Here is a 22,704-nt window from a genome sequence, read left to right as displayed (position 1 = left end):
TATGTCTTGTTCCATTTCATTTTTGAGTTTGTTTGTTTCGGCGATGATAATTCTGTTTAGTTGTTCTCGGCCCATGTGTTCGTTTTGTGTGTGTGTTTTGGAAAATTGGGTGTCGATAATGTCTAGTTTTTCTGTTGTTTTAGTTATTATGAAGTAATCCTCGGCGTCTTTGTTGGTGTTGTGTATCGTTATACCTGCTTCTTGGATGAGGGAGGCTTTTTCTGGAGACAATTTGAGAGGTGGGATGGGGTTTTGCCCTTTTGGTCTGAAGATTTGATTTATTTGTGGGAACATGTTGCCTGACAGCTAGAAAGGCTGCGTAGTCAGAAAACAACTACAAAGCAAACTTTTCCCGCCGATTCGAAACAGGACACACAACAATTTCCACACGCAACAGCACAGCACAGAATCTATGTCAACACCAAATACACAGCATGTCATTACATGCTCATTGTTCATTAACAATAACTACAGTAACACCAACACCGTTAGAAGCCGAAGCTACGCGCAAGTAGTCAACCGGTCGTCACCCTTAGACAATCAAGAACAGAACAACCACAGCAACGACACTACAGAAATCAAAGAATTAATAAAATATTCCATAAGAAGCACCGAAATACTTACAAAAATGTAATATCGTGATATAATGTGTTTAAAAAGAGTGGACAATAGAGATGTTAATCAGACAGAAAAAGACGATTGTTGTTCAACCTGAACTATTCACGCCAAACGCACAGAAAACAGCGCAATCCACACTCTCTCGGCAACGCCACTCGCAACCTCTGCTTTTCGACTCGCACGCTGCTTTTCGACTCGCACGCTGCTTTTCGACTCGCACGCTGCTTTTCGACTAACGCTCTCTGGTCGTTGCCGCATTCTGTTGTCTTTTTCCTAGGCACACCGCACACGTGTTCTGCAGGCGCTCGTGGCCAGGGTCACGTAGGTCTTTTCCACGAAACTATGCACTTGAAAAGACCGATGACACATTGATGGGCCCGACGACGCCTCGGCTCTCGCGACATTGTTCATAGTTCGCCCGATATTTCTTAGGCCTTTCGTCCACGATACTACAAAAATGATAAGCGAGCAAAACGAACTCCTCAGACAGAAAACACAACAAATAACAGTCATGCTACAATTACTTACTAACATGATGAGCAAAAAATAAAAATAGACACGCTTAAAATAGCAGCCTGGAACTCTAACGGCCTACAACAAAGGGCCCTAGAAACTAAAACATTCCTGTATAGCAATAACATCGATATACTACTCGTTTCAGAAACACACCTCACAATAAAAAGCTATATAAAAATACCGCACTACACCATATACGACACCAAGTATCCCTCAGGGAAAGCACACGGAGGGACGGCAGTAGTAATAAAAAACGACATTAAACATCACCTACACAGCCAGGTTAGTAAGGAACATATACAAGCAACCACCGTTACTGTACAGACTAGCAGCAACCAACTGCAGTTGTCAGCAGTATACGTACCGCCGCGACACAAAATTATATCGCAAATGTGGGAAGAGTACTTTCGACACTTAGGTGATAAGTATATTGCAGCTGGAGACTATAACTCAAAGCACACACTATGGGGATCAAGAATCACCACACCTCGAGGTAGAACTGTGGAAAAATACATTAGAAATAATAACCTCAATATATTATCCACAGGAAAACCGACATACTGGCCGACAGACTTGAGCAAAATACCTGACCTGCTAGATTTTGCAGTTACAAAGGGACTAATCGCAAATAAACTAAATATAGCACCCAGCCTCGAGCTTACCTCCTACCATACGCCCATAATAATTACATACAGAAACAAACCAATACTTTACAGCAGCACCGAGACGCTATGCAATAAAACCACCAAATGGCAAATATTCAAAGAAATAATAGAGAGCAAAATCAGCTGCAACATCCCACTGAAAACACCTGAACATCGATCAAGCAGTAACAACATTCACACAAACTATCCAAGAAGCAGCAAGGGCAACCACTATACCTGAAACAACCAACAGACAAACAAAAACAGTTCCACTAGATATCCTGGAAAAAATTAGAGAAAAAAGAAAAGCGAAAGCAAAATGGCAAAAACACACAACAAAAGAAAACAAAAAACACCTAAACAAATTCGCAAAAGAAATAAAAAACAAAATAAAAGAGCACAACAACAACGAGTTCACAAAGTTCATCGAGGCATTATCTGCACACGAGAACTACAACTACTCCCTATGGAAAGCCACAGAAAAATAAAGAAGACAATAAGAATGGTACCAGCAATCATAAGAGCAGATAACACATGGGCAAGAAGCAACGAAGAACAAGCTGAAGAATTTTCCAACCACCTATGGAACACATTTACCCCACATAACATCAACAACAGCAACCACAATAGTCATAAGGACGAGGATGCGCTAACCACTACACCAACTGACAATCACTACACCATACCCAAAGCAACAGCACAAGAAATCAGAAACATAATTGAGAAAACAAAAAATAATAAAGCACCAGGAATCGACCTAATTAACGGCAAAATCTTGAAAAACCTTCCGCCAAAAGCGATAAGATAAATCACAATAATAGTTAACGCAATACTAAGAATACAATACTTTCCAAAAGCTTGGAAACTGACACAAATCATAATGATACCCAAACCAGGCAAGGACCCACACGAAACCAAATCCTACCGACCAATCTCATTACTTCCGGTGTTCTCTAAGATACTAGAGAAAGTAATTTACAGCCGAATAAAACCCATAATAGAGAAGAATCAACTAATACCGGATCACCAATTCAGATTCAGAAACAAACACTCCACAATAGAACAAACGCATAGACTCGTAAATGAAATCCTACAGGCGCTGGAAACAAAACAATACTGCACGGCACTCTTTATGGACATCGAAACAGCATTCGATAAAATAAACCACACTAGCCTACTTCAATCAATCAGGAAACAGCTCCCGGGGCAGATATACCAATTAATCAAATCATACCTAAGCAGCAGAAGTTTCATAGTAAAAATCAAAAACACACACTCGGAAGCTAAAGAAATCATGGCAGTAGTTCCGCAAGGAAGCGTCCTAGGATCAATTTTATACACATTATACACGGCCATCATACCAACAACTAACAATAGCAAAATACTGACAGTTACATTACTACAAGAACATATCGCAAAAATAGAAAAGTGGCTTCAAGCAAAACAAATTAAAGCAAACCTCGATAAATGCAAACACATTAGGTGCTTTCCTGCGCATTTGACACACGCCGGGTTTCTGTTGCAGTAGTTTTTTGTGTGTCCTTATTGTTAACACCGCATACATTGTGGTATGTCTTTTTTATGTCTGGGTGGCTCGACTGTGATTATTGTATTTAAGATTTTTTTAATTTCAAATATTTCTTTGTTGTTACTTTTAGGTTCAAGCTCTATTAAAAATAGCGGTAGTAGTTGTTTAGTATCAAATCTGGTTATATTGTTGATCGTTCTTACCTGGTGTCCGATCTTGGCCAATTCCTCGCATATTTTGTTTGTATTTGTTTTAGGGTGTAGACCTCTGATTACTGCTTTGTAGTTTTTGTCGGATTTGTGTTGGTAAGTGTGATACCCAGCGTTTTTTTCCTTTAGCGCTTTTGTTACTTTCCTGTAGGTTTCTAGGGTATTAGTTTGTACTTTTACCTGATCCAGTTTGAGCTGTTTGATAGTGTAGTTTTCTTTTCCTGCCGTGCTGTTTAGCAGATCAATGAGGGGGTCTATTATTTTAGCGTCTATGTAGATTGGTGGAGGCTTGGGAGTGTGTGTTCTTGGTTTTTTTGTTGGGTCTGTGTCCATCTCTTCTGTCAGTGAGCTGAAGGAGTTTTGCGTAGGAATTTCTTGTAGCCATTGTTGTCTTTCTGTTTCTGTGGTCCTCCTATCATTTGTGTTTGTGTTTATTTTTCTTTTTTTGCTGGGTGTTGCAGTCTTCCAGCTTTCGTTATGTTGTGGTAGATCCTTGTTGGTATTGCTCTTTACGTCGTCTTTTGGTATTATTTCCATCTCTATTTCTTTTGTATTTGAGCAGTCCTGTACTTCACTTGTTGTTTTATTTGGGCTCTGTTGGTCTACTGCCCTGTAATAGCGTATGTTTCTCCTTTGTTTAGTATTCTTATTGTTGGTATCTTTTGAGTGTTTTCCATCCTCGATTGGTTCTGTTGCTCGTCCCTTCTTTCACTCTTGTCGCACTCGCGGAGGCACTAGTGTTTCACAGTGTAATTTAAGTATTGGAAATATATAATTTATAATTCTGTGAATCACAGTGTTATACTAACTGAATCACCCTTATTATCTTAACCGAAATCAGGGGATCGATCAATTCGTGGTGTCGATTGCTATAATCGTAACGGGAATTTACGACTCCCGTTGACGTCTCTCCTCGCGATTGCGTCTCCCCGCGAGTGATCGAAAATACATTAATAATGATTCTGTAGTATTGAGGAAGCGAATAGACAAGCATGTATTTAAAGGAGCGTAAACCTATTTTGTATAATCTTTAAATTCTCCGTAACTAAAGATTTCTTCATATTTCATATTTATCAGATGGAAAAGTGGACTTTCTCTTTACCAAATGCGTTTCGGAAATATATCGTTTCTTCAAGCCTTAAATAATAATCAATAAAACAATAAAAATATTGGGTTATTGAGAAATTGTCTTCAGTTTTGATGATCGGACATAAGAACGTCAGACGCAACGCTTGAGACTGATTTGTCGGAAAATGGAATTATCGCTGTCCATGATATTGTCACGTAATTTTTAGGGTTGGTTGATGAAAATAAAAATAGCTGAGTCGTAACACAACTATTAACTTTATTTTAATTAAACTTTATTATGATTTCAGCAATCACAATGTAACACACACTGAATTAACATAAATCACAATTCATTCCAACCACGTTATGTAAGACTTAGTTACAACAATACGTTAAGTACGCGATTTATAAGGGTAGAGCCCGATACAGATATGTTGACTATTCTAAGGATGTAGAATAAGTGAAGTTTTACTGACGATACTGTGTCTGAGGAAAGCTAGGGATGGGTGTCTCTAAGGACACGGGACTATCGGATTTGTTGATGACAATTTTGGTTAAGGAAGTGAGGGCAGTAGACACCGTCTCCGATTGGATAATAAGACGGTTGGTGGACCAGGAAGGGTTTTAGCCGCCCTCGCGAGAAAGTTGCTAACGGAACATACCAGATGTGAAAAAAACTAACTTTCTAAGCTAACACGTGGTAGACAATAAACGTAAAGGGAAATCTAAGACAGGAAATACTCGCTTGGTCCGAAGGACTTTAACTATGAAAATGCTAAGACCCCTGGTGGGTACTTAAGACTATTGAGGGTGCGTACCAAGGATATGCAGACATCTGGGTGCCATCCTGTCCGTGGTGTGTGGCCTGGTCTCTGATGTGAATTGGCATTACAATATCAGCACAGTCGTTTATAGTATCGGTCATCAGCATAGATCGTCTTAATCAATAGTATCAGTAGTGTGATGTCGGTCTACTGGCATTTTGCTGTTTTACCGATATGATTATTAAAATCCATTGTATTTAGCGCTTCTTCGTATTTGACACCCCTGATCCGGATGCGAACGCAAGTGTAGAAGACACAAGGAATCACGAAATTGACAAATCACCGGTGATCTCTTCGCGTCGCAGTTTCACGTCGCGAACGTTTCACAAATAAGGTAAAGAAATGAACTTTAGATATAGTAGCAAAATTTATTGTAAGAATCCAACAGAGTGACGGTTCAGGGTGTTAGAACAGAGAATGTTGAGAGCTGATTTTAGGAAGTTTTATATACTATGGGTCGGCTCCTATGGAGGGGTCATCGCCGGGGGTGTCGTCGGGGCCCAGGTCACAGATGGCAATGCTGTTACTGCTTTCTGACACTGGACACTCTCTACGTTGTTGATGGTTGTTTCGATGGTCTGCGGGATGTTCGCTAGACCCCCTTGGTTTTTCTATCGCTAATTTATATCAATAGCCATTATCATCAGCCAGTATCACCAGCTTTTATTCTTTCATTGTGCAACCTTTTGTGCGTTGCTATTTCCATTGCGTTGCCATTCTCGTAATATATAGGATTTGTAATAATCAATAGTCATATGAATCTTGGATTATTTATTATTGAATGCAAGGATTATAATATAAGTTCTTGTTAAGAGTTAAAGATTCTATGCAGTTCGTAACTCCATTTCCTTTTAGCGACGAGCAAGTAGAGACAAATAGAAGTTATAGATTTAGTGTTCGCGAATTTGAGTTGCTGAGAGAACCACCACTCGCAATTTTTGGATAATATAACAGTGAGGACATCCGCACGCTATTAAAGACATTCGTTAAGTTAGTTTTAATTATGTTTAGTAACTCAATGTTGAAAATAAGTCGCGCCCGTCGAAATAATTACCCAGACGACTGTTGTATCAGAAATCTATGTGGTACCGTCTTCTGTCTCGTGAGAACTACAGCTCATCAACGTACGTTCCAATCTCCCCATCCTCAAGGATTTCTACATGGACGATACCGTATGCGATATACATTTTATCCGTAAGGAAGTCGCCGTGAGATAATTCTGTGCCAGTACGAACTCGAGGCGTGATAGTATCAGCACAAGTTGCACGTGCTGATTAGCACAAGTGTCGCTATGTGATTATCGCAGACGGGTGATCCATGTGGCTCATAAGAGTTTGATCGTAGTCCAGTCGATGCTAGCCGTCTTCGAGAGAAAGTAGCGGGAAGCATCGTACGTGAGAAAGATAGATTTCCCATATCTCTCCGTAGTGGATGATAGGTTTAAGGGCTGTTAAGACAAAGACTATTTGTTCGTTTGAAGGACCTTAGCTACAGAAATCCTAAGATTTATAGCGAGTCCTTAGGTTAATTAAAAATATGCTATGCGGATGTTTTGACATATGGCGATCATTTTACCCGAAGGATAGGGTCTTTGTGTAGCAAGCCACGGGGCAGAAACCGTTGGAAAGTTTGCTATCGAGTGCCGCTACATTAGTAAAAAATGCGAAGTTCGTTTTCCTAAATCGTTTATATTTTTCAAATTAGTAATAAGTTAAAAATGTCGCAGGACATCAAGACTTTCCGGGCCCGGTTTGACCGTGGACGCAGTGAATCGCGTGAGGGCCATGGCTGGCCATTCTCGGACTGGTGTGGCGTTGGGTGTGTCCTTGGACATCACCAACGCGTTCAACGCCATACCATGGAAGGAGATAGTGGAAGCCCTAGAACACTTCAAAGTGCCTTCCTATCCTGTCTGGATTATCTGGGCCTATCTGGATGGCAGATGGGTCGAGTACACCGGCAGTTACGGCGAAGAGCGATGGTCCGTCGAGCAAGGTGTTCCACAGGATTCCGCTTTGGGCCCTATCCTTTGGATCATTTCTTATGACGCGGTCCTTCGCTGTCCCCTGCCCCCGGGCACAGGCATGGTGTGTTATGCTGACGACGCATTGGTTCTGGCTGGGGGGCGTTGGTCGTACGAGACGCTACGCCTTGCCGAGGTCACCCTGGTGTGCGTCATTCAGTCTATTCGGAGGCTGGGCTTGAGCGTGTCCCTCGCCAAGTCTGAAGCCATTTAGTTTTATGACCCTCGGCGGAGAGGAGCGCCTCCGCCCGACCTTTGCATGGACATTGGCGGAGAAGATGTCCGGGTGGGGCTCCAAATGAGACATTTGGGCCCCACCATCGACAGTCTGTGGACGTTCCGGCCGCATTTCGAGCTCCTGGTCCCTAAAGTAACGGCTGCAGTCAACGCCTTATGCGGCCAACTGCCCAATATCGGTGGGGCCGGAGTCGAAGTTCATCGGCTGTACGAGGGGGTGGTTCGATCCCGTGTTCTTTACGGGGCCCCGGTGTGGGCGGAAGATCTGTTGGCGAACCGTCGCAGTCTACTCCTATTGAGGAGGCTGCACAGGACGACCGTCATCAGGATTGTTAGAGAATATCGAACTATGTCCTATGTGTCGGCATCTGTCCTGGCGGCTTCCCCTCCGTTCTAGCTTCAGGCCTTGGCGCTCCAACACATAAAAGTCCTGGGCTCGAGTGGGCTTACTCCCCCTGTTGCCGGGCAGGTGGCCTCGGACGCTCGTGAAAAGGCGAGGATGGAGACCTGGGAGCGGTGGCGCTCCGATCTCCTCGCCGAGGATGCGGTGCGGGCTCACCGTGGTGTGAGAGCTTTTTTCCCTAATTGGGAGGCTTGGAGGGACCGTGGCAGGCTCCTGCTGCTCTTCAGGATGACGCAGGTGCTCACCGGACATTGAGCGTTCGGGGATTACCTGCTAAGGATTCGGCGAGAGATGACTGACACTTGTCACCAGTGTCAGGAAGAGCAGGACACGGCGCAACAAACGTTGGAATTCTGTCCAGCATGGGCAGATCAGCGCCGTGTACTGCAGCTCGCCATCTGTGAGAGTTTGGCCCCCTCGGCGATCGTGCACGCTATGCTGAGGGGGCAGCGGGAGTAACTCGCCTTCCGCTCCTTCTGCGAGCAAGTCATGCTTGCGAAGGAGTTGGCGGAGAGAATCAGGGTGCGACGACGTCATCCGTCCAGAGTCCCACACCGCGGGGCTTCGGTCGGTAGCCGCTGAAGAGCTGCGGCACCGCAGCCGCCCTAGGACACCATAGGGGTTGTCACGCCGAAGGAGTTTCTGGACCTCCTCGGATTTGCACGACGGCCCGTTGTCCGTGGCGTTAGGAAGCGTAGTCTCTCCTGGCGGCCAAATCGACAGGAAGGGCTCCCCAGAATATCCGGGGAGTAGACGAAGGGGTGCCCCGGGACACTCCTGCCAAACGTCAGGATAGCCACCGTGGGGTTTTAGTCGGTTTGAGTCCGACACTACCCCGTTGCCTTCCAGAGGGCGGCAAGGTGTTCGAAAGGATTTCCCACGATAAAAAAAAAAGGAAAAAAGCATAGCCAAATCATCCTAATAATTTAGGTAAACATAAAATTATTTTATTGATGTATAAAACAGTGAGAACATTTAAAACATGTACATTTACACACCATGATTATTTATTTAGATACTTACCTATGTTGAGAATTGTGGATCTTTGAGGCCGAAATAATGTTATAGGAACACTAAATTTATACTGAGGATTAATATTAAAACAATGATATATTTATTTCATGGACGATTCCTTATATATTCATCGATACACACTTGCACGCGTCTCAGCACTTTCTTCTATACCCGACTGTAAACCGACTCTTCGACGACCCTTAACCGACCCTTCGACAGACCTTAACCGACTGAAGCATTTACATTCATCTGTTTTCGACAGTTTGCTGTAGAGTGCCGAAGCGTGCAGACGTGTCTCTAGTGCCCAGCGTAGTCCGAAAACAACACGTGTCGCCCAACCGTCGAAAGTGAACACAGCCAAGTGTTTCCTACCCTTTAGGGAGAAGAAAATCCCACGCACCTAACCCCAATCCGAATACTAGCCTCACAGCCTCACGACTAGTTGTTCATTCCGAATTAACTAGCTCGATGATGGCCCAGCAACCGCGACCAGGCTCTCCGGAGCAGACTCGCAGCTACCCCGTGCTACCCCCCCCCCCCCCCCGTGGCAGAAGTGTAGCAGAACTCTCCACACTAACGACGCTAACACTACAAAGAAAAGGAAAATAGAAACAGCAACGCAAATAAACACACACAACAGGTTCGCCGTATTGGAATCCTCGAACGACGCCATGGAAATCGTAGAACCGCCACCAAACCAACACTCACAGAGAATCCCCCCTCCCCCACAAATATTTGTGGACGACGTCATTGACATACAGACAATGATCAAGTCCCTAGAGAGAGATATCAGCAAGGAGGAATATAACCTTAAGATAAGCAACGCCAACTTCCACACCTACCAACTCAAACAGGAAAGGCCTTTCCGGGTGGTCCTACGAAACATACACCACTCAGCAGACATAGACGAACTAAAATACGAACTCTCAAAACTCGGCCACGAAGTCATCAACGTAAGTAATATAAGGCATAGAGTCTCGAAAGACCCGTTATCCTTATTCTTCCTAGACATTAAACAAAAACCGAACAATAAGGAAATCTACAACATCAGTCGCCTAATGAACGCGATAGTAAAAAGATCGAACCACCGCTCGTGAAAAAAGAAATAGTGCAGTGCAAAAGGTGCCAAAGGTACGGTCATACGCAGAAATACTGCAACCATACTTTCCGCTGCGTTAAATGCGCAGGCTCTCACTCCACTGACCAGTGCGCCAAATCACCGGAAACCCCAGCGAAATGCATCCACTGCCAAGGGGACCACCCTGCCAACTACAAAGGCTGCCCAGCATATAAAACACTATACACGAACAGGTACCCTAAGCTCAGAGCAAAAGAGGTATCCAACCAAACACCCAGCCCGCCGAAATTCACGACTACCCCAACCCCCTCAACCAACCAAACACCCAGTCCTACCAAATTCATCTCCACCTCAACCTCCTATGCCCAAGCAGTACAAGGCATCCAAAATAACCCGAACAGCCAAAGGAATCTTCCCCAAAACAGTGTCCCCAACCCACCAAACACAGACAACTCCTCAAAGCTTGAAAAGCTAATAGAGAAACAATCGGAGCAAATAAATCACTTGCTATCGCTACTAACACTCATCGTGGAAAAATTAGTACGCACCGACTCAAAATAAAACCAAGGCGCATAGCACTCTTGAACGCCAACGGTCTAGCGCAACACAAACTTGAACTAGAACTCTTCTTAAAACACCAGCAAATCGACGTAATGCTCGTATCGGAAACCCACTTCACCGACAAAAACTACCTGAAAATAAATGGTTACAAATTCTACCATACCCAACACTCCAGCGGAAATGCCCACGGTGGCATCGGAATAATAATCAAAGCAAGTATTAAGCACTACGAACTTCCATCATACCAGAAAGACTACCTCCAAGCCACCAACGTAGCAATAGAAGACTGTCATGGCACAATCACCACTTCAGCAGTATACTGCCCTCCGAGACACTCCATCGCCAAAGAAGACTTTGATAACTTCCTGGACATCCTGGGCAATAGATTCATAGCTGGAGGAGACTATAACGCCAAGCACATCCAACGGGGCAGCAGACTGGTTACAGCAAGAGGCAAAAACCTCTTAAACAGCATAATAAACAACAACCTCAACTACCTCACCACATACGAATCCACATATTGGCCCACTGACACCAACAAAATACCCGACCTTCTCGACTTCTTCATAACTAAAAGTATCCCATCAAGACACGTCCAGATCAACTCCTCGGCTGATCTCTCCTCTGATCATTCTCCCGTGATAGCAACAGTCTGTTCAACAATCATCGAGAATACACCTAACGGCTGCATTCACAACCAACACACCAACTGGCAGCTCTTTAGAGAAGTCTTTACACACTCAACTTCAGCCTTAACTCCACTAAAAACTAAGGAAGAAATCGAAGCAGCCACGGAATACTTAAACACGAGCATAATAAACGCCATCCGCCTCTCCACACCGACAAAGCCATCTAGCAGCAAACAAGAATATCCCCAATACATACTAAAAAAAATAGCAGAAAAACGTAGACTAAGAAGAGTATGGCAGACTCATAGATCACCGGAGGACAAACGCAAACTTAACAGCGCAACTAGAAAGCTATCCAGAACCTTAAGAAAGTATAAAAACGACTGTTTCCATAAATACCTCGCCAGCTTATCCCCCACAGCCGACGCCAACTACTCACTATGGAAGGCCTCGAGGAAATTCACACGCCCCCCACAAATAATCCCACCTATCCGCCGTCCGCAAGGTGGATGGGCGCGAAGCCCTATAGAAAAAGCCGACCTGTTTGCAAAACACTTGTCAAAAATATTCAAACCCCATTCCCCCCAAGCCGCCGCGGACGTTACTGAATACCTGCACACCCCCTTCCAAATGTCCCCTCCTATCGAACCCTTCTCTGCTGAGACTATAGAAACAATCAGTCGCCTAAACCCCAAGAAAGCAGCAGGACACGACCTAATAGGCAATAGAGCAATCAAGGAACTTCCCACAAAAGGGATAGCACTCATCACATCGATTTTTAATGCTATCCTTCGCCTGGAACATTATCCTAAGGCCTGGAAAATCTCATTGATTACCCTCATCCCTAAACCCGGTAAACCGATATACGAAACCTGCTCCTATCGCCCAATCAGTCTTTTACCTACCCTGTCCAAACTATTCGAGAAGATGCTCACGAACCGACTCCTTCCAATCCTAGAGAACTTGAAAACACTCCCAGATCACCAATTCGGCTTCCGAAAACATCATTCTACAGTAGAGCAAATCCACCGCTTAACTCATACGATCAGCCAAACACTCGAAAAGAAAAAATATTGCTCAGCGGTTTTCCTAGACATCCAACAGGCATTCGATAAAGTATGGCATGAAGGGCTACTATACAAACTTAAAAAGATCCTACCCCACCCCTACTACTCCATCCTAAAATCTTACCTAACCAATAGACAATTCATGGTTAAATACCTAGACGCCACTTCCGCAACATTCCCAATAGAATCCGGCATATCCCAAGGTAGTGTCCTCGGACCCCTACTGTACTCCATCTACACTGCCGACTTACCTATATCAAACGAGATAACAATAGCAACATTTGCTGACGACACAGCGCTACTAGCTACCCACGCAGACCCGGCAATTGCCTTATCCATTCTCCAGCGATGTCTCGACTCCATGGAAAAGAGGGGCTTCAAAATTTGTTTTTTTTTAATTTACTAAATTACAATCAATTCTCGCGTTGAGAATTTTCAGTAATTCCAGCAGAGTCATTTCTGCTTATTGTTTTTGAAAAAAATACAGGTTTCTAAATTTTATTCCACAAATATGAGACATCTAAATTTCTTATATAGCTTATAGTATATAGCAGAGCAATAAATTCATCTACTTTTGTTGCAATTTCGTTGTTTTTTTTTTGTACGTGGAGAAATCCTCATGGACACTCCATCGTTCTAATAATCGCGTAACATCAGAGTAGTGTCGGACTCCTACCGACTAAAACTCCACGATGACCACCCTACGCGTATGACAGGAGTGCTCCAGGAACCTCTTATGAACTAACTTCAGAACTAACTTTCCTGCGAGAAGCCGAACGAGGTAAGTAAGTATTGTCAGTCTTTGGTTACGGGTGCTTTCCTCGGCGTCTATTTATTGCCACACAGTACCCCTAGGGCCATAGGGGTTGGGATTACGCCTAACCATCGCGCAAGGCACCCAGTGCCTTGTTACCTCGATTAGCTAAGCCTGCAGGGGCTGTCGCTCGTCTCAGGTCGAACGGAGCACATTCTAAGTCCTTCCGTCTCTCCAGGGCGGTTCCGGAGCAGGCGGGACGCTGCTCACCCGCCGAAGGCCATGCGGCGCATGCCATTATCCCTTAAATTGGCCCTCTTGCCGGCATCTTGGCCATCAATCACTATCACCACGAGTCCAAACCCATAATTGGCCGAGCAGAGGGGTCGCTACTCCCTCCGGGCTTACACTCGACCCCCGTGGTACCATCCTAAATCATTGGTGGGACTATTGTGTGGATGTACGGCCACGTCACTGCTGGCCGGCTACCTGCTAACCGTGCTCGTCAGTTCCAGATGGGACTCACGTAAGCGGGGTCCTCAAGGTACAATGTACCCGGGAACTTATCCCGACGGTCCCATCCTTGGCATCAGGATCGTGGGTGCGCTACTACCCAAGGCCACATAGAGAGAGTGTAACCGTACTTAAACTCCTTACACTCCCGGCGACCTTCCTTGTAGTGTACATAGAGGACTCATGTAAGCGGGTCGCTTGTCCCGACGATCCTCCCTGGCTGCGGGAACTATGCGGGCTTTGCCAGCCCCCATAGATTTACATAAGCAAGTCTTCCGCGTGGGAAGCCGAACGAGATACCTGGGAACCTCGAAGTGCTCCAGGGCCGCCACTATCCTGTCCCATGGAGTTGAACGCGTTGACGATGTCCAAAGAGACAGCCAGCGCCACGCCGTTCCGGGAAACCATGTCCTCTGAGAGTGCCCGCACGCGTCTGACCGCGTCAATCGTCGAGCGTTCCTTCTGGAAGCCGTACTGGCACCTGTTCCGCCATGTGTCGCATCAAGCAGGTGGCGACCACTCTCTCGAACAGTTTGCCGGCCTCGTCTAGCAGGCATATCGGCCGGTACGCCGACGGCGAAGTCGGTCGGCCCTCTTTACGGAGCCAGACCAGCCTCGCCGTCCGCCATGCCCGGGGGTAAACTCCCTCTCTCAGGCATCTTGTGTAGACGTGCCGAAGTCTGGGGGCCATAACCCCCATCACTTCCCTCCAGATCCGGTCCGAGATTCCGTCCGGGCCGGGCGCCACATCGCGGGAGGCCATTCTTCTAGTCGCCTCCCACATCTCTTCCTCCGTGACTTCCCAGTCGTCTCACCATTCTATCGGCCGTATCGTTTCTCGCGAGTGTTCTTCCGCACTGCCTTCTTGCGGGCGGAAAAGCGTTCCGATAATCTGCAGCAGCAGCGCAGGTTCCATCTCCATCGTTGCCAGGGGGCCCTTCCCTCGAAGTTCTCACGTCATCCTGTATGGCCTTCTCCATGGGTCAGACTCGACTGCTGCAACTAGTTCGGACCAGGCACTGTCCTTCGCGTTCTTCATCTCCTTTTGTAGCGAGCCCCGTAGCACGCGGTGCGCCCTGTAGCGCAAGGGGACTTCTTCCTCGTCGCGTCGTCGCCAGCGGCGGGCCCTTAGGTACCGTCTTCGGGCCCGAACGCATCTCGCCCTCAGCTCCACAATGTCGGGATTCCACCAATAGACTGCTCTGCTTCGCAGCGTGCCCGGTGGGACTCGTGGCATGGATGCGTCGCAAATTGCTGTCATGGCTCGGCGAAGATACTCGATCAGTTTCGGTCGTCGTCGTCGAGGCCTCCCAGCTCCAAGCTGTTGCTGTAGCGGTCGACCGGAGTAGATCTTCGTTCCTCTCCTTTACCTTCCATCTTGGCGGTGGGCGCGCACGTCCTCTTCTCGGCGGACCGCGACCATCGCCCGCAGTCGCCGTTCCAGGTCCAGATGTGTCCACCTCCATGAATATGTAGAGGTGGTCCGTAAGTGTCTCGACCCCCTCGGCCACTCTCCAGCCCGAAATCCGCCTGAATGCCATGTAATGTCGACGATGGAACTCCCTCTCCGCGCCACGCAGGTACTGGTCGAGCCTCTGTTGTCCTGGGGTTCCCCCATTACGTGGAGTGCGCGTTGAAGTCTCCCAGGACGAGCACTTGCCGGGGAAGTCGTCGCCTAACGCAGTTGCCAACCCCGCCCAGGAACTCCTCGAACGCTGCTCATCCGCTGTTGGGTGGCTCTTAGTCACCCTTGCTTCCGCAGCTCGGAAGGGTGTCGCCACGCGGATCTTGTTCGGATCCAAGACCCGGGTCAGCCGTGCTGCGAGCGCAGCGGCCTTCTTCCTCTTCTGGTCTCCGGGGACCTCTAGAACGTAATGGTTTTGCGCATCTTCACCGCGTTGATGCCGACCTCGTCCATGGAGACGCTGTCACTGTCCGCGGCCAACACCTCCCCGTAGGATTGGCCCGATTTATCCCTCAGTGTGATCGTTACCGCCGATGTTCGTGGTGTATGTGGGGGGGGGGGGGCAGCTTGTCTCCTCATTTTCGCGCGTTCTCTGATCTTCCCTCTGGGGCTTTTCTCAGGATCTTCGCTCCTGTCCCAGGAGTTAGCTTCGCCGGTTGTTTCTTCTCTGCCTCCTTTTTCCTTCTATTTTTTCTTTCTACGGTCTGCCATTCCATGGCAGCCACTTGACTTCCCTTGATCGCTGGAGTGTTTGGAACTCCAGACTCTATCCTTCTCGTGTTCTCGTCGGGAACGACCTCCTTTACTTTCCTTCTTTCTATGTCTTGAAGGCGTTCTTCCATCAACCGGAGTAGCGAAGGTCCTAGCTCCTTCATCTTGCGTTCGATTGCGGCAATCTCACCCTTTGTTGTCAATAATAATTTCTTTCCTTTTTGCCCTGGACTTATTTATAATATTCAATTCTGATTCGGCTGTAAATATCTTTTCATGTGTTTCCATGCCGTTTTCAGTTGCTGAAGTTTCTTCTTCATCGCATACCGAACAGTCTTCTTCCATGTCCGTAATTTTTTTTATAATTTTTTTTTAAAGTCTTGACATTTCTAGGGTAAATATTTATCATAGAATAATACCATGTACGGAATACAAAATTATTGTGCAATTTGATATACTTTACGTAAAACGCTCTGCGATGCTTTCTGTCTGAGTTTTAGAGATAACAAGTTTAGATGTCGACTAATTGACTAACAAACTGAGATGTATTCTAGTCGAAAGAACAATAGCAAATAAGAATACGGCCTGTGACGGCGATATATATACAAAAATATTGGTGAGTATTGGCCGTTCTCCATTAACGGTTACTCCAGGGGAAAAAGCTTTTCCCGTATTTTATCGCAATGAGCAATAACCCTAAGAAACTCCTCGACTTTTAAAATGTTTGTAACAATAGACTGTAGAAAATGCTAAATTTTATGGCGGTTCCTTAGGATTATTATGGGCCTCAGTTGATATGTCTTGATGGCTATCTTGATCGAGGGATGGATCTTGTTTTATGACAAGATTACGGACGTAACAGCTGTTATTATTTGTTATTACTGATTTTGTTTGTCATTTGACCATGAGATGGCCTTTTCTTTGTACTGATTGTATTTATTTTAAGAATAACGAAAATATTTTGTCGGATGGTCAAAGTGACCGCTCACGGTATGCAAGGCAGAGTACAAATTTTTCTCAGAAAATAAGAGAACAAACTAAAAGTAAACACCGAAAAATATATTGTATGTATGTTTTAGGAAAAGTCAGAAATTATGAAGCGATATGATAAAGTTTAAATATGATTAACTTTGTGTAGAAGTTCGAGAGCGGTCAATTTGACAACCGCTGGTAGGTTTAGCGTTAACGACGTATTTCCGTATTCTGGCGAACCAGTATTGTAAAGAATTGTCTTCTTTTTTTTAGTAGCCCTAAATTAAAACAAAATTATGTTTCTAGATACTATAGTTGTCGGGACAGCGTGTTTTTTTCCATCCTATCGCGTTGCGCTAGAGCCCTCTGATCGCCTATTGCAAAAATGGAACAACTTTGTATGTTTTCCAACTTTTATGGACATGAATATGAAACATCAATACAAAAAGAATCCGCGTATAATACAAGTAATAAACTGTAAAACGATGTCTGTTACATCTTTTAGCGTTTAATAGTTTGGCGTTGACGATTTTTAAAAGAAAACCTATCTTGGATACAATTGGTCCTAGAGAAACGTCTTTTTTTATTGAAACGTATTTCACTGTAGTAGGATGAAAAGTGCGAACGTTGTCGCATTTTACAGTGATGTAGAAATGATTATCGCTGTGGTTTAACTAAGCGATTTTTGGCCGTCGATGGCCCTGCCGTGTGAAAAGGGAATGAGCGTTTCGTCGCGGGACTATCGGTGGACTTGTCAGTAAGGCTATACCCGGTAGTCCCTGCCTTAGACGTAGAGGGAGTCTCGCTAGTTGCGACATTTGTATCATGCACCCGTATACTCGACCGCTAGCGAGATAGACAGACTCGTTGTCGTCGTAGTGGCCCTCTGGTGTTGGCGGTTGGTACCCGGATCGCCCGGGAGGTGTTACGACCGCGTTGATGCCTCGACCTGTCGGCGTCCTGTTGGTACCGATCCGCCACAGATTGAATGAAAAAATTTTTGTTTCATTTGAATATCAAAATATAGGTCTTTCAGAAAGCGTAGGAAGGATAAACCGGGATCGTATATTTTCATTGCAAAGTAAAAATTTCCCGTTTCGTAAGTTGACAAGTCGATTGTTTTCAAACTAACAAACAGATCGATTCAAAATATGTTACACTATTTTGATATGACTATTTATACAGGGTGGTTGGTAACTGGTGGTACAAGTGGAAAGGGGGTGATTCTACGCGAAAAAAGAAGTCGAAAATATAGAATAAAAATTTTTCGTTTGAGGCTTTGTTTTCGAGAAAATCGACTTTGAATTTTCGCTCGGTACGTGTGTACTTTATCACGTCTCGTTATAGCGGATCTCACTGTAGATCGTTGTTTCGATGGAAAAATTAAAAAAAAAAATTAAAAAAAAAATGTCTATTCTATATTTTTCGACTTCTTTTTTCGCGTAAAATCACCCCCTTTCCGCTTGTACCACCAGTTACCAACCACCCTGTATATCACAGAGTCTCGATATTCTACGACTATTTTAATTAAAGTTATAAGCGATTTAAGAAAACGAACTTCTTCGCACTTTTTATGAATTTGCGGCCTAAAAATAGGCTTATCGTAATATAATAGGACTTATTTTAAAGATAATTTTATTAGATACAACTGTCTCTGAAACTCTTTTATTCACGACAAACAATTTCTAACGTATACAGCGAAGTGCAAAAAAAAGTCATGTTTTTTACGTTTAACCGATATTTGTTTAAGAAGTACCGGTGGAAAATTTTTCCAAAGTTGCTTATTTTGTTCTAAATATCGCTCGGAATCAGATTCTGCAAAAACATTTCTACTATCAATTTGTTCCTGAAAAAATGTTAATTCGATTCAACTATCGGTAATTAATGCTATCAAAGACGCAGCTACGTGCTACGTACGGTCGAGAAAATTTCACCACGTATTTGTTTAAAAGTTATATCTTATGTTCCTGTTCGAGTTATACGTTAATATAGTTCATAATCGTCTTTGTTTGTTTAAACTGTGGTTATTTACTTTATCCTGCGTTCTGCAATATGAAGAGTGAAAATTAGAATTCAGGTGAAAATAAAAAATCATTGTTATATTTATAAAATAATGTACATAACTTTATTTTAAAATAGTACCGTTAATACTAATTGTTTAAATTTCACAATATATTTAAAACATAGTTTACAAATTGTTTAATATACATATATATTAATGTGCATTCGAAGAACGTATGATATATACCTTTATTAATATACACATATGTATATAATATCTATTGACTCATTATGTAAGCGATTAACGAAAATACTGTCATAGAAATTATACTTAAGTTATTCGCAACAACTGTAGGAGCTGGATTTGCATCTCGCATAACAGGAATTATTTCGCTCAACCAATCATTAATCACACTGGAATGATTTCGATACCATTGTAGGTTGCTCGAAGCAGATGTATTCGCAGCTTTGATGCTTACTACTATGTTTGTGATGTTGCCCACTTTGATACTTAACTCGTTCAGCTGCAATATTTGTTAAAACAATAATTATATTCATATATTGTTGAAATTTTGTTAGTAAATCAAATAAAAATGAATAAATAAAGACATTAATATATACTGTTTCTTCTTTGATCCAATTTTATTACTATGTCGTGAGTTGAAAATTATAATGTTGTAAGCCAAGATTTTGAAAATTTGCATTTAGTCGCGTATTTCAATCCTTACAAGCATTATTCCTTTAGTTTTATAGCTATATGTACAAATTTTGTATAAATATATGTCGGAGATGAAAGGACACCGGAGCCTTCCCTTTGGAACTTCAGGTAGATCCCTTAACAGCGTAATCTAGATTCTATCATAGGCGTAATTAAACAATTGTCGTCTTTTGATCCGATTGTATTTGTTCGAGATATGTGATAATGAGCTTGGGCTCGAGGCGACAGCCAGTTGCCGAACGTAACCGCGGTCACGGGATGAACGCTTTGTCTAACAAAGGTATGGAGTAATTCTATAGCTCTCCTTAAAAGAAATATTTGTGGTGGCACGCGACAATAAACATTCCAACGGTTTCTGTCCCGTGGCTCGCCACACGCAGACCCTATTCTTCGAGTAAGATGATTGCCAGATGTCGATGCATCTTCGCCGTACATGTTCAGCTAGCCTGAGGGTCCGTTATAAATCTTAAGATTTAGCTAAGTCCTTCAAACAAACAGTCTTTGTCCCGACTACGAGAAGATAGAGAAGACCTATTTTTCAACGAACGACGTCTCCCACTAGCAACTTTCCCTCGAGGGCGGCTAGCATCTTTTTCTAACCACCGATATGGAGATTGACCAATTAGCAGCAACGCCAATTTCCCTTACTTTCTGAATGAAGGCTTTTCTCGACGAATCCGATGATCTCGTGTCCTTAGACACACTCCATTATAGTTTTCCTCTGTGGCATCATCTGGACGGGAAAGTCATTCTCTCTCGCGATCTCATCGAAGAAAAGAGTAACCCCTTACGACCAGTGGATATTACGCGTTCGACTTAGATTTTGTGAGCACGTTCATCTATCATCCCGTCGACCGCGGATTCATTATTGAACCTAGGATCATTGTCATTAGTTTCTCGAGTATTTAATTACCACGGTTACTTGTCCGGTTCTATGATAATCGTATTTGCACTAGTCAGTGTCTTCTCTATTGCATAACGACAACGTGTAATCCCAACGAAGATTCGTTTCACGCCTCTAACCTTAATCATAATGTGAACCCGACATATATAGTATTTATGTATATTTTTCTGAAAGTATGTTTTATCTTCCTTATAATTTTTTAATTCCTGTTTTAAAAAGAAGTTAACATTTTCATGCTAAATATCAGTTATCACTTTAAGATTCGCTATTCTATAGCATCTTGTAGTGATCGAAATAAACGAAAATTTATCGGTACTACCAATAAATTAGAAGAATAGAGTGAATAACAATAATTTCCAATTATACTACATGTCTTACATTTTTATCTAATGTTTTCGATGTACACAATTCATTATGATAAATCAAGTCATGATAAAAAATTCTTTAGGATTCATTAATATTCATCATTTCAATGTTAATATTATTTGCAATCTTCCTAACTGTTAAAGTTTCAATAGTCACCATTGCAGTATATCGTAGAAATTCAAAGTGTAAAAATAAAAATGACATTATTTGTGGAATCAAAGAATAGCTTCATGTGCATTCTACGAATTTTTGTACTTTTACATGCATAAACGTCTGCTGTATGTTCATAATAATCAATATACCTGTTATGTTATATATATGTTAATCAATATACCTTTGTAATTTGATCTTTCACTGAAATATGAGATGCCAGTTTAGAAATTAATTCTTCTACACCATCCCAGTCCTCGTAACTGAAAATAAAACAAGTATATAATATTCTCTTTTTCTACATTAATTAAATGCGTATTGTTTCGTGTAATTATTTATCAACTTACAAATTATATATTTTTTCATAATTATTAACTAGGTAGTCTAACATCACATCCACTCCAAATTTTCCAGAATTGTAGACAGAAGCAAGTACGGTGCTAACATCTTGCTTTCGAATATTAGAGGTATAGTTATATGTCAATGCATGTTCAATATACCTGGAGCAAAATAAAAAGTTTGTTAATTGTAATAAAAATTTCTAATGTTTTAAAAATTTTTACTTATTGATAGCTGATGTGAGTAAACAGTTCGGAAGATTGCAGAACAATCTAAATATCATTATCATTAATAGGTATAATATTCTTAATGTTAAGATAATAATAAATTATTCTATATAATATATAATAATATAATGTTCTTAATGTCAACAGTGACTCATTAATTCGAACAATGAACAAATTATATTAACTTTAATTATTAATTTTGTAAAATATGTATATAACATGAATTTTTAATCACACAAAAGCGTTTATTAAATGATTTACTAAATAGCACAAATCTAGTTGATTTACAATTCGTATATTCATAAATTATATACATATTTATATTTTGAGTACAAATTGTAAATCATAAATTATTTGATGAATAATAAAAATTAGATCAAGTACTTTGTTACTATACTACCAAAAATTATGAACCTTTTATACTCAAATCATATAATCGTATAATCATATACACTCAGATCATATACTGAAATCTGGCTTGTTGCACCAGTTCAGAATTGTGTCTAAACTTTTCATTTGAGCCCTGGTACAGCCTTGTGTTCGATGACGTAGATGAACAACCTTGATTTAATCATTTTATAAATACAGCATAAATAAAAAAAGCTAATAGTTCCTTACCTCATGTATCACTATTAACATTCACGTGTATGATGACGTAAAGAAATAGCCTCAAAACTCAACTGGAATTTAGCTATTTATTTCATATTTGTATGTTATATAAGACATTTTGAAATTGTATGTTATATCTAACATTTTACACCATCTTAACCCTTTGATAGTGTGATAAAGTGTGGAAATTTGAAAATGTGCGATTTAGAATATAATTTCGTTAAGATTTCCTACAATTCTGGTGTCAGCAACAAAAAATACTTTCAGCTTTTTGTAGGTAATAAATATTAATAATCACGTTACATATAATGATATCTATCATAACAAATTTAACATATTGTATACAATTGCAAATTCGTTCCAAATTCCATCAATACGATCATGACAGCAATCATGTTCACAGTAGTAATGCTTCGAATAATATGGATAATATATTCATAAAAATTTTCCATAATATTTAAACTTTTATGAGTTGCTGTATGAGCAATATTTGTGCATACTAGTTGTTATATGTTTATATACTGCCACTAACATAGACAATATGTTTACAATACTC

General features: G+C 42.4%; 1 protein-coding gene across 2 annotated transcripts in view; it reads right to left on the bottom strand.

The window, feature by feature from the left end:
• Nucleotides 1-18,937: 18,937 nt before the first annotated feature.
• LOC126866292 (putative aminopeptidase-2) overlaps nucleotides 18,938-22,704 on the bottom strand; it is a 75,383-nt gene continuing 71,616 nt past the window's right edge. For both annotated transcript variants that reach the window (XM_050619693.1, XM_050619700.1), the window contains exons 30-32: nucleotides 21,321-21,473; nucleotides 21,158-21,236; nucleotides 18,938-19,359 (exon numbers count right to left, since the gene is read on the bottom strand). In XM_050619693.1, the coding sequence (XP_050475650.1) occupies nucleotides 19,114-19,359; nucleotides 21,158-21,236; nucleotides 21,321-21,473 (478 nt within the window). In that variant the 3' untranslated portion in view covers nucleotides 18,938-19,113. The remainder of the gene's footprint in view (nucleotides 19,360-21,157; nucleotides 21,237-21,320; nucleotides 21,474-22,704) is intronic.

Source organism: Bombus huntii, chromosome 1 (assembly GCF_024542735.1).
Source record: "Bombus huntii isolate Logan2020A chromosome 1, iyBomHunt1.1, whole genome shotgun sequence".
NCBI classification, from domain to species: Eukaryota; Metazoa; Arthropoda; class Insecta; order Hymenoptera; family Apidae; genus Bombus; species Bombus huntii.
The sequence above is the reverse complement of the archived record's forward strand: the minus strand, read 5'-3'. Positions and strand labels throughout refer to the sequence as shown.